Source organism: Petromyzon marinus, unplaced genomic scaffold (genome assembly GCF_048934315.1).
Source record: "Petromyzon marinus isolate PM22_M1 ecotype Great Lakes invasive population unplaced genomic scaffold, UKy_Petmar_22M1.pri1.0 PM_G_Scaffold_54, whole genome shotgun sequence".
Classification (NCBI taxonomy): Eukaryota; Metazoa; Chordata; class Hyperoartia; order Petromyzontiformes; family Petromyzontidae; genus Petromyzon; species Petromyzon marinus.
Window position 1 is genome coordinate 1,219,737 of NW_027423007.1, and position 15,980 is coordinate 1,235,716.

A 15,980-nucleotide genomic window follows, 5' to 3' on the forward strand; every position below is an offset into this window, starting at 1 on the left:
GAGTCGGGATGCCCTCCGGATGTCTGCACTTTGACGCCGTTTGCAAAACCTTAAAGGGAAAAGAACCCCGCCACAAAGAACAAGGAATGAAGATCCGAAGGCCGGCGGTCCCTCCCCACCCATCGGCGGTCCCTCCCCACCCACCGGCGGTCCCTCCCCACCCATCGGCGGTCTCTCCCCACCCACCGGCTGTCCCTCCCCACCCATCGGCGGTCTCTCCCCACCCACCGGCGGTCCCTCCCCACCCACCGGCGGTCTCTCCCCACCCTTTCTCATCGTCTTCATCGGCCAAACCTCCACTTCCTCCCCCTCTCCTGCCGGGAAAACAACAACAATATATAATTGTTTTTTTACCCTTTTATCTGGCAACAAAACTGACACCTTTTGTACAAGGAGTCGTGTTTACATTGACGACAATACCTGCGGTCGGAACGCAAACACAAAACACTGATAATGTATGTGGCACTGTCCTTGAAATTGATTGGTCCACACCCGAGACAGCTTTCTTTAGAGCCTCGTGCATACATTATCAGAGTTGTTGTTTTGTGTTTGCGTTCCGACCGCAGGTATAGTGGTCAATGTAAACATGACTCCTTGTAAAAAAAGGTGTCAGTTTTGTTGCCAGATAAAAGGGTAAAAAAAACAATTATCATATTTTGTTACTGGCAAATGAGGTTTCCAATGGAACAACAACAACAATTACCATCGTCATCGTTCCCTGTAGATGGTTGTTGCCTTCAATGCCGTTGCAAAGTACCTTCGTCTTAGAGAAATCAATGTCGTGTGAGCCCACCACTTTAAAACAATGATCAGCACACGGCCGAGGTATTGGTCCTACCGTGTTTCAGATCTGACTTATTGTCACGAGAACGGTCCGAGACACGTCGCTTAGTTTCCCCAATGTAACGACAGCCTCAGACACAGCTTAGTTTGTAGACGCCGGGGTATTGCATGTCAGGGATCACATCCTTCACAGATGGGATCAGATCACGAATTTTATGTGCTGTGTTAAATCGAACCTGAATTTTGTGTTTGCTCATTGTTTTTTAATTATTTTTGGTGACCTCTTGCTATGTATGGCAAGGTGATGGTTTTGATTGGGTCCTCAGACGGTTCTTTCCCAACGGTTGGGGTGATAGCTTTACGGATTGTGTAGTCTGAATATCCATTCATCTTGAGAGCTTGGTGTACGTGTTCAAGTTCACTGGCTCGGTGATGACGGTTGGAAATACATTGAGCTCCATGGTGTAGAGCTTTGATGAGGGAATTCTTCTGGGAGGGATAGTGGTGGGAGTCAGGTTTTAGATAAGCATCCCGTATGGGTGGCTTTCCTGTAGACAGAGTGTCCCACTGAGCCATCTGGTCTCTTAAAACATCCAAGAACGGTAGCTTGCCATCCTTTTCCACTTCCATTGTGAATTTGATGTCTGGGTGTATGGAGAGTTGATGCGGTTGAGGAATCTGTTTAGTGCTGGTTGGCCATGTGGCTAGATGATGAATTTGTCATCCACGTACCACAAGGATGAACGTAGGGTGGATGCCTGGACGGCATTCCTTACAAAACTGTCCATGATAACACTGGCTAGGATTGGAGATAAGGGAGAACCCATTGGGGTACCTTCAACTTGTTTGCAGAATGTTCCATTCCAGGTAAAGTAAGCGTTGGTGAGGCAGTGTGTCACCAGGGCCGGTACATCAGCATTCAGCCCTTGTTGGACCAAATCTCCAATGCTTGCAATGGTGTCAGGCACAGGAACTTTGATAAACAAAGAGACTACATCAAAACTATCGCCAGCAGCAGCGGCGGCGGTGGTGGTGTTGGGAATGGTGATGGTGGAGCTCCTGGTGGTGGTGGTGGGGGTGGTGGTGTTGGGAATGGTGATGGTGGAGCTGCTGGTGGTGGTGGTGGCGGTGGCTACCTACACTCGGCAGAGACGGCGTCACTCATCAGCAGGCACTCGGGAACCAGGATTGGGGCGCTCCGTCGCTCCCTCGCTGGGGGAACGAGAACATCACGCGCAGGGTGGGGAGAAAAACTCAACAACGCACGGAACTCCGTTGACGCTTCCCGAAATACAACAACAGCAGCATCAAGCAGCAGCAAGCAGCAGCAGCATCGTCAGGTCTGTTGATGTTTCTGCTTGTTGTTGTTGTCGTAGTTACCGGTGAAATGTCACCAGGTACTCGAATTGTAAAACGCTGTAGTGGATTTACTCTCCAACACACAACCAGTTAGTACTGAACTAGTATACTACACAATAGACTACACTATACACTACACTATAGACTACACTATACACTACACTGTACAGTACACTAAGTTTCAAGTTTAATTTATTAGTTATAGCCCTGTGAGCCATGCGGCTCTTAAGTCGGGTGCAACCGCAACAAACAAAACTTGAACACAGAACATCTTAAAGCGACAACGCGTAACAGAAACATCCTGGAATAAACCAGGAAATATTCCACTAAAAAAAACGTATTAAAACGCTGTGTGTTAAAATCAATGTGGTGCAAGCCAACAACAACAACCATAAGACAATTTAGATTAACCATATGTTTTCGAATCACCAAAATAAAGCTGTAAAAACAATGTAACAACAGTAATCATATACACTGTATACTACACTACACTATAAACTACACTATAATTGTAAATGTTGTAGTGGATTTACTATCCAACACACAACCAGTTAGTACTGAACCAGTATACTACACTATAGACTACACTATACACTACACTGTACAGTACACTATACACTGTATACTACACTACACTATAAACTACACTATAATTGTAAATGTTGTAGTGGGTTTACTCTCCAACACACAACCAGTTAGTACTGAACTAGTAGACTACACTATACACTACACTGTACAGTACACTATACACTGTATACTACACTACACTATAAACTACACTATAATTGTAAATGTTGTAGTGGATTTACTCTCCAACACACAAACGGTATGTGTTGAACTCGTATACTACACTATACACTACACTGTACAGTACACTATACACTCCACTATACATGAAACTGTATACTACACTACACTATAAACTACATTATAATTGTAAATGTTGTAGTGGGTTTACTCTCCAACACACAACCAGTTAGTACTGAACTAGTAGACTACACTATACACTACACTGTACAGTACACTATACACTGTATACTATACTACACTATAAACTACACTATAATTGTAAATGTTGTAGTGGATTTACTCTCCAACACACAAACGGTATGTGTTGAACTCGTATACTACACTATACACTACACTGTACAGTACACTATACACTCCACTATACATGAAACTGTATACTACACTATAAACTACTTTATAATTGTAAATGTTGTAGTGGGTTTACTCTCCAACACACAACCAGTTAGTACTGAACTAGTAGACTACACCATACACTACACTGTACAGTACACTAAACACTGTATACTACACTACACTATATACTACACTATAATTGTAAATGTTGCAGTGGGTTTACGCTCCAACACACAATGAGTTAGTGTTGAACTAGTATACTACACTATACACTACACCAGGGGTCGGGAACCTTTTTGACTAAGAGAGCCATGAAAGCAAAAAATTTGGAAATTTATTTCAGTGAGAGCCATATAATATATTTTAAAAGTGAATTCAACTAAATGTCAGTATAATAAGCCTCTGAATTTATTCTTTTAAATAATGTTGTTATAACACTCACCATTAATGCGACTTCTGGTGCTGCATGGATTTGCTGATGTCTTTGTAGTCGGGTTGGTACTTTGTAGTCGGGTTGGTACTTGGTGAGGTTAAGCTTCATGCAAGCGTTGAGGCTTTCATCCGTTAAACGTGATCGTAGGTTGGACTTGATGTTTTTAAGATGTGAGAATGACTGCTCACATGCATACGTAGATCCAAACATGGTCAATACAGCAATACTCACACGCTGCAGTGTGTGGTATGTGACAGGAAGCGCGTTCCAAGTTTTGAGAATCAGCTGGTCTTCGGGTTGGAGTTTTTTCATTTCTGTCCACATGTGCTTGCTCGCCAACTCCGCTTTCTGTCGTGTGATTCTTTCCAAATCTTCATTCAGTGACTTGAACTTATTCACCCACATGTCTGAGGCCTTCAGGTCAGCCACTTCTGCTTCAAAATCTCTGACGGAGACACCAGGGATGTAATTCAGGTCGGCTGTGTTCAGTGAACACTCGTTTGGATGGGTGATGAACTTAAAAAGACGAGTGTGCTCACGAAATTCTCCAAAGCGTGCTTTGAAGGACTGTAGGAGACTGGATGTGCAGCCAGCTAGCTGGTGGAGATCAAGGTTTTGAATGGGCTCACTTGCTGTGCATGCATCTTTAAATTGGCTCAGTTTTTCAAAATGTAGTAAACGACCTGTTTCAAGATCCGTGATGAAAAGCTCCAGCTTGTTTTCAAAAGCAAATACAGCTTGTTGAAGGGATAACACTGTATTTCCAATGCCTTGCATTTTCACGTTGAGCTGGTTCAGATGTTCAGTCAGATCTACGAGATAGTAAAACTTGAGGAGCCACTCGGTGTCGGCTAGCTCAGGATGCCCGACGCCTTTCATTTCAAGGAAAGTCCGGATTTCGTTCAGGCAAGCCGCAAAACGGCTAAGCACCTTCCCTCTTGACAACCAACGCACATTGCTGTGCAAAAGCAGACCAGGATAGTTATTTACAACTTCATCCAGCAGTGTTTTAAACTGGCGATCATTTAAGGCTCGGGCAACAATAAAGTTGATCACACGAATGACCAGCGACATCACTTCGCCAAACTGCCTGTCACACATCTGAGCACAAAGTGCCTCCTGGTGTATAATGCAATGGAAACTTAGGATGGGTCTATTTTCATGTTCACGGAGAAGCGCCACAAATCCTTTGTTTTTCCCCACCATACACGGATCACCATCAGTACACACTGAGAGACGTTTATCCATAGGTAGACTTTTTTCTTGAGCAAACTCCATGAAAGACTTGAATAAATCCTCACCTCTTGTGGACCCTTTTAATGGCAGAACAGCAAGACTTTCTTCGCGCAGTGTGTCACCAACAGCATATCTTGCAATCACGCTGAACTGCGACAAATGGATCACGTCTGTTGACTCATCCAAAGCCAGAGAAAAGAACGGCGCTGCATTTATGTCCTTCACTTGCGTTTCCTCCACTTTGTTTGCCATCACGATGGTACGATCATGAACAGTTCTTGCCGACAGAGGCATGTCTTGTATCCGTTTGATTATCTTGTCTTTGTTCGGAAGATCATCAAAAAGTTCATTGGCTACATCCAGCATGAACGTTTTAGCATACTCGCCATCTGTGAATGGTTTTCCGTTCCTCACTATTGCTAAAGAACCAGCAAAGCTAGCCGAATTATAGTCACCTTGCCAGGTCCATACGCGGAGTTGCTGCTGGCTAGCTTGCATCCTGCTCAGAAGCTCTTGGCACGCTTTCTTTCTGCTGTCTCCCGCAGGGTATTTTGATGCAAAGGTAGCGTGGCGCGTGTCGAAGTGCCGCTTTACATTCGACCGTTTCAACGATGTAATTTTGTCATTGCAAATTAGACACACCGCAGAACCCGCTCTCTCCACAAAGGCGAATTCTTCGGTCCATTCGTCCTGGAATGTACGATACTCGTCGTCTTTTTTTCTTTTCGCCATCTTCTTCGTCGAAGGGTTAGCTTTGAGCTAATGACCGAGCAGACGCAGTCTCAGACTGATTCAAAAGGGGGCGTTTACCTGTTTTACCCAGCAACGGCAAACGTAGGCCAGTATCATCCAATTAAAATAATGGACAATTGCTCCTGCAGCCCTGAACAGGACATGCGCAGTGAAAAATCGATGGATGGATTAAAACAAGTGAGAATATTTTGTTTTATCTGCGAGCCATATGCAATCATCAAAAGAGCCACATCTGGCTCGCGAGCCATAGGTTCCCGACCCCTGCACTACACTGTATACTACACTATACACTCCACTATACATGAAACTGTATACTACACTACACTATAAACTACATTATAATTGTAAATGTTGTAGTGGGTTTACTCTCCAACACACAACCAGTTAGTACTGAACTAGTAGACTACACTATACACTACACTGTACAGTACACTATACGCTGTATACTACACTACACTATAAACTACACTATAATTGTAAATGTTGTAGTGGATTTACTCTCCAACACACAAACGGTATGTGTTGAACTCGTATACTACACTATACACTACACTGTACAGTACACTATACACTCCACTATACATGAAACTGTATACTACACTACACTATAAACTACATTATAATTTTAAATGTTGTAGTGGATTTACTCTCCAACACACAAACGGTATGTGTTGAACTCGTATACTACACTATACACTACACTGTACAGTACACTATACACTCCACTATACATGAAACTGTATACTACACTACACTATAAACTACATTATAATTTTAAATGTTGTAGTGGGTTTACTCTCCAACACACAATCAGTTAGTACTGAACTAGTAGACTACACTATACACTACACTGTACAGTACACTAAACACTGTATACTACACTACACTATATACTACACTATAATTGTAAATGTTGCAGTGGGTTTACGCTCCAACACACAACGAGTTAGTGTTGAACTAGTATACTACACTATACACTACACTGTATACTACACTATACACTATACGATAAACGAGTAACTACTGAGCACGTTTTGTTTATGTGACACAAACCTTACTAATTGGCTGTGTCAGGTGATGGCGGGTTTAACGACAGAGCATTTATATTTACACCATCTCACCCAAACAAACTCTACTATGGACAGGATCAAAATCTCGTGTTTAGAAAGAGAGAGACGCAGACTTCAAATGTACAGCAGACATCAGGGTCAGACCCATGACCTCCTGCATATCGGGCGAGGTAGTTAACATCTCCTAGCCACCGTGATGATGAGAGACACCACAAATTCAAAATACAGAACAGGTGGCGGGCGTCAGCGCACCTTGCAGACGAACGCGGCGACGACGGCAGCAGCCCCGGCCACCAAGCCCAGCGCTGTCAACGTCGCCACCGCCACCACCACCACCATCATCAGCGACGTCCCCTTCGTGGACGAGGGGAGCAGCGCGGTCGCTGTGGGGTCGGAGGCGGCGTCGCCACTGCGCCGCCGCGGGGCTGACAGAGAACCGGGGCGGCGACAGAGAAGGGGCTCGGTGAGACCAGCACGCGGCGCCACCGGCTCAACGCGGCTTCGCGTTTTGTTCGTTCGCTGTTGTTGCACCCGACTTGAGAGCCGCACGGCTCGCAGGGCTACGCCCGATAAATGAAATGAAAAAAAAACTTGAAACTTCGCCTGCGGCAGGCAGACAATTTCAACCGAGAAGATGGATTCTGGCTTAGCAATCATTGGAAAGATTTGATAAACCATTTCATGTCTTAATTGATTGTTCACGCTTACAGTGGCTTTCAGACAGCATACATTAATTTTTCGTCTCCCCCCTCCTCTTTTCAGAACATAGATGGACTAGTCCTTCTAAATAAACTGCCAAATCGCTGTGCGTGGCGGTGACGTTTTATATAAATAAAAACACCGTTTAAAAATAAATAAATTAATGCTAACCGACACACCTGATGACGACCGTTTGTGTTATGGTCGAAACGTCGTGAGAATTTTTATTGTTTTATATATATTTTATTGTTTCCCTTCAACGTGACTTTACCGAAAGAGCTAATAATATGAACTGAGTGTTCCCTTCTCTGGTTGGGCATTTAATGAATTGTATGTATTTGGGGAGTTCGTGGCTGAGATTACCTTTGTTAAAGTCGCCAAGTACGATAACCAACGAATCTGGATTTGCTCGCTCCACACTCAGAACCTGATCGGCGAGCATGCGTTGGGCCTCTTTAACCTGAGGACAAGGCGGCAAATAAACTCTGACCAAAATGAGCGACGCGAACTCGCGAGGCGAGTAAAACGGTTTACAGGTTATAAAAATTGATTCAAGGAGTGGAGAACAATGTTGCAGAATCACTGTGACATCTACACACCAGCCACTATTAATGTAAAAACAAATACCACCGCCTTTCGTCTTGCCGGAGAGTGCTATGTCACGATCCGATCTTACAAGATGGAATCCTGCTAGTTGTAGCGAAGTGTCCGGAATCAAATCACACAGCCATGTTTCCGTGAAGCACAATGCAGAAGCTGAAAGAAAGTCTTTGTTTTTTACCATCAGTAGCTGAAGTTCATCCATTTTGTTGTACAGTGAACGTACGTTGGAGAGGAAAAAGCTCGGAAGCACTGTTCGGATCCCGCGTCTGCGTAGCCGTACGAGAGCCCCCGACCGTTTACCCCTTGGGCGGCGTTTCGTTGCTTGAGCAAAGCCTAGCGCGGCATTGACTAGAATGCCTACTAATTCTGCCGCTGGAAGCAGAAAAGTAGGAATTAAATCCACAGGAGTTGTTTCCCTGATATTTAAAAGTTCGTCTCTTGTTAGAGAACTCCGAAAATCTTGGCAAAACACTGAATTGACAGACAAAACAAGACAAAACAGGGCGCACCGACCGGCTGAGGCTACTATCATCAGCGCCATCTTCGCACCAGCACGGGTGTGCTGAACAGCAGGCCTCTCTCACCAGCACTGGTGTGTTGAACAGTAGGCCCCTCTCACCAGCATGGGAGTGGTGAACAGCAGGCCCCTCTCACCAACACGGGTGTGATGAACAGTAGGCCTCTCTCACCAGCATGGGAGTGAACAGCAGGCCCCTCTCACCAACACGGGTGTGATGAACAGCACGCCCCTCTCACCAGCACGGGTGTGATGAATAGTAGGCCTCTCTCACCAGCACGGGTGTGATGAACAGCAGGCCCCTCTCACCAGCACGGGTGTGATGAACAGCAGGCCCCTCTCACCAGCACGGGTGTGATGAACAGCAGGCCCCTCTCACCAGCACGGGTGTGATGAACAGCAGGCCCCTCTCACCAGCACGGGTGTGTTGAACAGCAGGCCCCTCTCACCAGCACGGGTCTGTTGAACAGCAGGCCCCTCTCACCAGCGTGGGTGTGTTGAACAGCAGGCCCCTCTCACCAGCACGGGTGTGCTGAAAAGTAGGCCCCTCTCACCAGCACGGGTGTGTTGAACAGCAGGCCTCTCTCACCAGCACGGGTGTGCTGAACAGCAGGCCTCTCTCACCAACACGGGTGTGCTGAACAGTAGGCCCCTCAACAGCAGGCCCCTCTCACCAGCACGGGTGTGCTGAACAGCAGGCCCCTCAACACGGGTGTGCTGAACAGCAGGCCTCTCTCACCAGCACGGGTGTGCTGAACAGCAGGCCTCTCTCACCAACACGGGTGTGCTGAAAAGCAGGCCCCTCAACACGGGTGTGCTGAACAGCAGGCCTCTCTCACCAGCACGGGTGTGTTGAACAGCAGGCCCCTCTCACCAACACGGATGTGATGAACAGCAGGCCCCTCAACACGGGTGTGCTGAACAGCAGGCCTCTCTCACTAGCACGGGTGTGCTGAACAGCAGGCCTCTCTCACCAACACAGGTGTGCTGAACAGTAGGCCCCTCTCACCAGCACGGGTGTGCTCAAAAGCAGGCCCCTCTCACCAGCACGGGTGTGCTGAACAGCAGGCCCCTCAACAGCAGGCCTCTCTCACCACCAAGGGTGTGCTGAACAGCAGGCCCCTCAAAACGAGTGTACTGAACAGCAGGCCTCTCTCACCAGCACGGGTGTGATGAACAGCAGGCCCCACAACAGCAGGCCTCTCTCACCAGCACGGGTGTGATGAACAACAGGCCTCTCTCACCAGCACGATTGTGTTGAACAGCAAGCCCCTCTCAAGACAAAACTGGACAAAACTGGACAAAACAGGGCGCACCAACCGGCCGAGGCTGCCATCATCGGCGCCATCTTGACCACTGTCCTTGAAATTGATTGGTCCACACCCGAGACAGCTTTCTTTAGAGCCTCGTCTCACATGGTGTTGGACCAGAAGACGCCAAAAGGCGCACAACTAAAAGGCAATGCACCATCAGAGTATGAGAGCTCGGGGTAAGCATTTACCCCAGTGGAAACCTCATTTGCCAGTAACAAAATAAGGTGTCAGTTTTGCCACTCACCATCTTTTGCCAAGTGGCCTTCGTGATTGGACGGTCCCCCCAAACACCGCTCGCTCCGTTCACCTGCGACCGTCACGTTCAGCGTCGCCTCCCGTGCCACTGCAACGTCCTCCGTGTTGCACCGCCCGCAGACCACCATGCACCCAATCACGGGGCCGAGGCCCGCGGAGACGCGCCGGAGCCTCACGGAGCAGTCGCCCTTCGCCACGTCGCCCACGAGCGCGGCCACCCCGACGCCGACGACGTCGACGCCCGAGTTGTAGATCTGCGGACGAGAAAAAAGGAAAGGGCCGCGATCCGGTGTTGCCGCCCGCCCGCCCGCCCGCCCGCCCGCCCACCCGTCTCCGGCCCGTCTCTCCCGAGCCTCCCACAGCGGCTCCCGGCGGCTCGCGCAGCGTTCCCAGGCTCCGGTGCGGAGGAGGCGGCGAAGTCTCGCGATTTTTTTGTTTTTTATTCCCGCGGCGTATGAATTCGGCCGCGGTTTGATTGATGCCGATTGGCCGTGGCCCCGCCGTCATCCGCTTAAGTGGGCAGAGCCTTCTGCTGGGCAGGGGCAGTAAAGTGTTATCACTCGGCATGCGCGTCTCATCAGTGACGTGTAAATATTCTTTGGGTCTTTCGGTAAAAGTCACGCAGATAGGTTCAAAGAAAATGAACATATCTACGTGACTTTGCCGAAAGAAGGGAAATAATAAAATAATAAAACATAATAAAATTATTATGTTTTATTTTTATTATTTTATTGTTTCCCTTCTACGTGGCGACTTTACCGAAAGAACCAAGAAGATGAATCCCTGCGGTCACGAAAGCTTTAAATCGAATTTTTACCGAAAGACCCAAAGAATATGAACTCGTAAAGTGACAAAAGCCTTAAGTCTAGTAATGTATAACTTATATTAGTGGTTTCTGGCATAGAGATCCACAGAAACTGGTTAAAGTTGTGGATTATCCGTGACTTTGAATTATCCACGGCCGTCTTCCCGATCTGTAAGTGCGGATAATCAAAGAGTCCACTTTATTTGTTTGGAACATCGCACGCTCTTTCCTTGTGCACGTGGGGCTTTATCCCTTGGGTGTGCCAGTTTCATTCAATAGGAAGCCGTTCAATTACGAAATTAGGCAAACTTCTTAAAACGAGATCCTTATTTAAAACAACAAAAAAGTGGCACTCGACGAGACGTTAGCTGGGTCGTTAAGTGACACCGTCACTCCTCCGGAGCAAAACCAACACGCGCAAATAACGCGCCGCCGGTTAAACAGAAACCGCGGCGTGTCAATGCCAGCGGCGACACGGACGGGGGAGTCAGGTCGTTCAAAGTTAGAGCCGGGATGAGGTCCGCCCATCACCTGGATGACGTCGCCAATGGGCGTGTTCTTCGAGTAGAACGCGGGCAACACGGACCACTTGACGATGACGTGATTCGGGTCGGTCGGCGGCGGTGAGAAAGAGCAGTTGATGGTCAAGCTCACCCCCTCCGTCACGTCCAGCCTCTCCGGCAGGGAGAGCCGGAGCTTTGCTGCGAACGTTACATCTGCACGGGAAGAGAGGAGAAAGAGAGTTTAACACGTAGTAGGCTTTCGCGACCAATATTATTCACAATAAAGGTTGTTTTTGGGTTAGATCGCGTTATTTATAAATGTGTCGTAACCCTCCACCACCCGACACGGCCAATCAGCAAAAAAAAAGTGTCACGTTGACAAAAGACAAATAGTTCACTACTTTAGCCCCACACCGGTGGTGTTGAAGAGTGAATCCACAACATTTACAGTTTGAGTATTATTAAATAATACATATTACAATTCCTTATAGGGGAAACACATGCTAATTAACGGATTACTAACGTAGCATATAATCACTAACACACATTACAACTAATTACTAATCTACAACTCATTACTAATCATAACCAATGGCTGATTACCAATCGATTATATAATTACAATTCCCCCCCTGCCTCTCATCACTGCACCTGATATGAGTTAAATGATGACATCACCCTGCTGCTCTATTTAAGACCGGGAGCAAGCGAGGGCTTTACCATTCTGGCAAATTGCCCGATGATGCTGGATGTATTTACCAGCGAAACGTCGTACTCAAACTGTAAATGTGGATTCACTCTTTAACACACCGGTGGGCTAAAGTAGTGAATTATTTGTCTTTTGTCAACGTGACACTTTTTTTTGCTGATTGGCCGTGTCGGGTGGTGGAGGGTTACGACACATTTATAAATAACGCGATCTAACCCAAAAACCTTTATTATGAATAATATTGGTCGCGAAAGCCTACGTGTTAAACTAATCAAAGAGGAGTTGTGTTAAGATGTTCCAACACCAAATAGACACCTTTTGCAGGGAACCAAGTCTGAAAATGACCACACATACGGTACGTGTGGTGACCATGCAAACAACCTCTGATAATATATGCAGTGCTTTAATAATAATAATGTAACTATATTCTTGGTTCTTTCGGTAAAGTCAAGTAGAAGGGAAACAATAAAATAATAAATACATTGTTTGCCGTGGTTTTTCACACCTGATGATGATTGCTTGTGTTGCAGTCTAAACATCGTGATAATTTTATTGTTTTATATATATTATTATTTTATTGTTTCCCTTCTACGTGGTGACTTTACCGAAAGAAGCAAGAATATGAATCCCTGCAGTCACGAAAGCTTTAAATAAAAAAAGTAACGTGACTATAATGTTATATGCATTGTCTTTGAGAAACCGATTGGTCTACACCAGAGACAGCCTTGTTCTTAATGGCCTAGCCTCACCATTGTCAGACCAGGGAACGCCAACAACAGTACAAAGACAATGCGCTATTTCTAGATTTGAAGATTTCGTGACTGCAAGGATTCATACTCTTTGGTTTTTTCGGGAAAGTCACGTGGGTAAAAAAAAATCAATAAAAGAAATGAAAACAACTAAATTAAATCATTTAATTTAGTTGTTTAATTCAGCTGTTATCATTTAGATTCTAGATTTTTTTTTTACCTACGTGACTTTACCGAAAAAACCAAAGAGTACAATGCACTATATATATTTTTTTATCAGACCATGTCTGTTTGCATGTTCACCACAAGTACGTGTAGCTGATGCAGTAATTTATTCCTTGACAAAGTTATCTATTTGGTATTTGAACATAATAACATGTTTTCTTGGTCATTTCGGTAAAGTCACATAGAAGGGAATTTTATTGTTTTATATTGTTATTATTTTATTGTTTCCCTTCTACATGGTGACTTTACCGAAAGAACCAAGAATATGAATCCCTGCAGTCCCGAAAGCTTTAAATCAAAATATAATAACATCTGTTTTCTTGGTCAAAAGGGTCAAATCTATTCTTATATTTAATACTTTGATACTGGTGAAAAGGTATCCCATGATAGAGCTGCTCACCCCGAGCTATGAATGCTCCGATACGTGTGGCATTCTCCTGTAGCTCGCCATTGCTCAAGCGCAGGCCCTGGGCTGTTTATTTGTTCAATGCACAGAACACTGGCGATTCCAGCCACCCTATTAGCCTCTCCAAATGATGAACTCTGCTGATAACAGCGATGTCGGAAACCTGCTGCCACAACTACGGATTATACGATGGCGGTGCTGAAGCGTCTACGGATGACGACGACGATGACGACGCTAGACAAGACGATGCCGAACAACGGCGTCAATGACGATTACCGTCACGGTGACGCTTGCTGGATGCTGCCGCTGCGGTTTCTTGTTCGTGTTATTGTTTCGTTGCGGTTGCAACCCGATTCAAGAGCCGCATGGCTCACAGGGCTCTAACCAATAAGCGAACTGGACTGGTCGGTGTTCACGGTGGTTGTTACCTCGGACCGCGACGGAGGCCAGAAGGAGCACCGCTAGACACCGCGGCAACATGGCGTGGCCGGCGCGTTCTTGCTGCCGCTGGTGTAGCTCGTACACCACCACCGTCCCCTTCTCCTCCCGCCGTGAACCCTATGTATGTTGCGTATTAAAACACAATGCATTTCACACCATTAGATTATTGATTAAGACAATGCACACACCACTACAATGACATTATACAATACAAATAAGTTAACATCTCTAACCTGCAATAAGTTGATCAGACACCATCCTTCCACCGCGCTTCATATTTTAGACCTTAATAATTCACAGTATTTTATAGCATTGAAATGGACGTTCACATTCAGCTCTGAGGCGGCGACCATTGGTTCTTGTACCTCGTCAACAACACCAGCGTTATCGACTGTTACATCACAGCAACATCGCACTCTCCTCACCAAAACGCATTTACAGTGGACGACCGCTTTGGAATACGTTGAATTTGGTCCACGTCGTGTATTTGACGAGAGAAAAAATGTCTTGGGATACGTCTTGCTTGGGGTACGACGCGCTTGCTGCAACTTGTATGGGTCGGGATGAGTCACCGCGTAGAGTAGAGCCCGTTCACGACTTAAACAAAGCGCCGCTCCTCAGTCTGCCTGTCCAGTAGATCTCGTTCAGTGCGCAACCCTTTTGCTACAACTCTCCGTGAATTTCCACGTGGTGTTTTTTGTCATTTTAACGTTAATTTTTTTTGTCAATTCATTCAAGGTTAGTGAGGAAAGCCAAGCTGCGAAGAAAATGGCGAGGATCACTGTCGACGTGAAATAAGAGATCGTAGAAAAAAGTATGACAGCGGCGTGCGCGTCACTGATCTTGCGGTGGCATCGCGTATATGCCGAGAGCAACAATTTAGACGATGGTGAAGAAAACATAACGAAGCCATCGAATCAGCTAACGTTGCAAAAGGGGGTGAAATTTATATCAAACACAAAGATCACGGACATCAGAGCAAGTAGAAACATTGTCTTCTTTGGTTCTTTCGGTAAAGTCACGTAGAATGAGAATAAAATAACAAATTGATAAAATAAAATAAAATAACACAATAATATTCTCACGACGTTTCGGCCACAACACAAGCGGCCTTCATCAGGTGAAGGGACGAGACTGTCTGGTAGGACAGCGCTGGAGTGAAAGAGCCACGTTCAGATCACGGCCTTTAAGCTGTGTGAGAGGAACAAAGCGCCTTGACAAAGGAATTAGCATATAATTTAGCATTGAAATGGCTGAATGATTAGCTTGTGACTGGTCACAGAAATAGTTATGTTAAAAGTTAAAGCATACACATCCGCAGAGGCACCCCTTGACAATGGAATTAGCATAGAATTTAGCATTGAAATAGCTAAGTCAAAAGCATACACATCCGCAGAGGCACCCCTTGACAATGGAATTAGCATAGAATTTAGCATTGAAATAGCTGAGTGATTAGCTTGTAACTGCTCACAGAAATAGCTACGTTAAAGTCAGACCATACACATTCACCGAGGCACTTAGTACAAATCAAACAGGAGAATTTAGCATTGAAATAACTAGGCGAATTTAGCATTGAAATAACTGAGTGATTAGCTAGTGACTGGTCACAGAAATGACTATGTTGAAGTCAAGGCCTACACATCTGAGCTATTCACAGTACTATATAGTGAACCAATAAACAACTAAAATAAAAATTACCTTAATGTTATCAATAAACTCTATATTCTCCAATCAGCTAAGCTACCAACAATAAGTCGTTATATATCACAATGCTATATGGCGAAAAAATGGGTGGATTCTTACCCTCAACTTTAGCACCACGGATAGCTACGGGCCCCGTTCAGACGGACGAGTTCGTCCATGGTCGGAACAGAGGAGGGGGAGAGAGACAGCTGCGAGGCCCTAGTATACTCCATGTTGTAAAACCATACCATTAACCGTGGTGTAAGAGGTATTAAGAGGCAATGCTGGCGAAAGA

At 45.7% G+C, this 15,980-nt stretch overlaps 1 protein-coding gene across 1 annotated transcript; it reads right to left on the reverse strand.

The window, feature by feature from the left end:
• Positions 1–249: 249 nt before the first annotated feature.
• Positions 250–14,114, reverse strand: LOC142917883 (uncharacterized). The gene is made up of 6 exons (XM_076062222.1): positions 13,990–14,114; positions 11,501–11,685; positions 10,217–10,418; positions 7,030–7,202; positions 1,924–1,995; positions 250–314 (listed from the first exon to the last, which is right to left on the reverse strand). Exons 1-5 carry the CDS (start codon positions 14,039–14,041, stop codon positions 1,948–1,950), a joined length of 660 nt encoding a protein of 219 aa, XP_075918337.1. The 5' UTR covers positions 14,042–14,114; the 3' UTR covers positions 250–314; positions 1,924–1,947.
• Positions 14,115–15,980: the final 1,866 nt, after the last annotated feature.

Coding starts and splice junctions, on each gene's coding strand:
- LOC142917883 (XM_076062222.1), bottom strand. CDS start 14,041: ATGTTGCCGCGGTGTCTAGCGGTGCTCCTTCTGGCCTCCGTCGCGGTC. Junction 10,419..11,500: donor CCATTGGCGACGTCATCCAG/GTGATGGGCGGA, acceptor TCTCGTCCGCAG/ATCTACAACTCGGGCGTCGA. Junction 7,203..10,216: donor GCTGAACGTGACGGTCGCAG/GTGAACGGAGCG, acceptor GTTCTCTGTCAG/CCCCGCGGCGGCGCAGTGGC.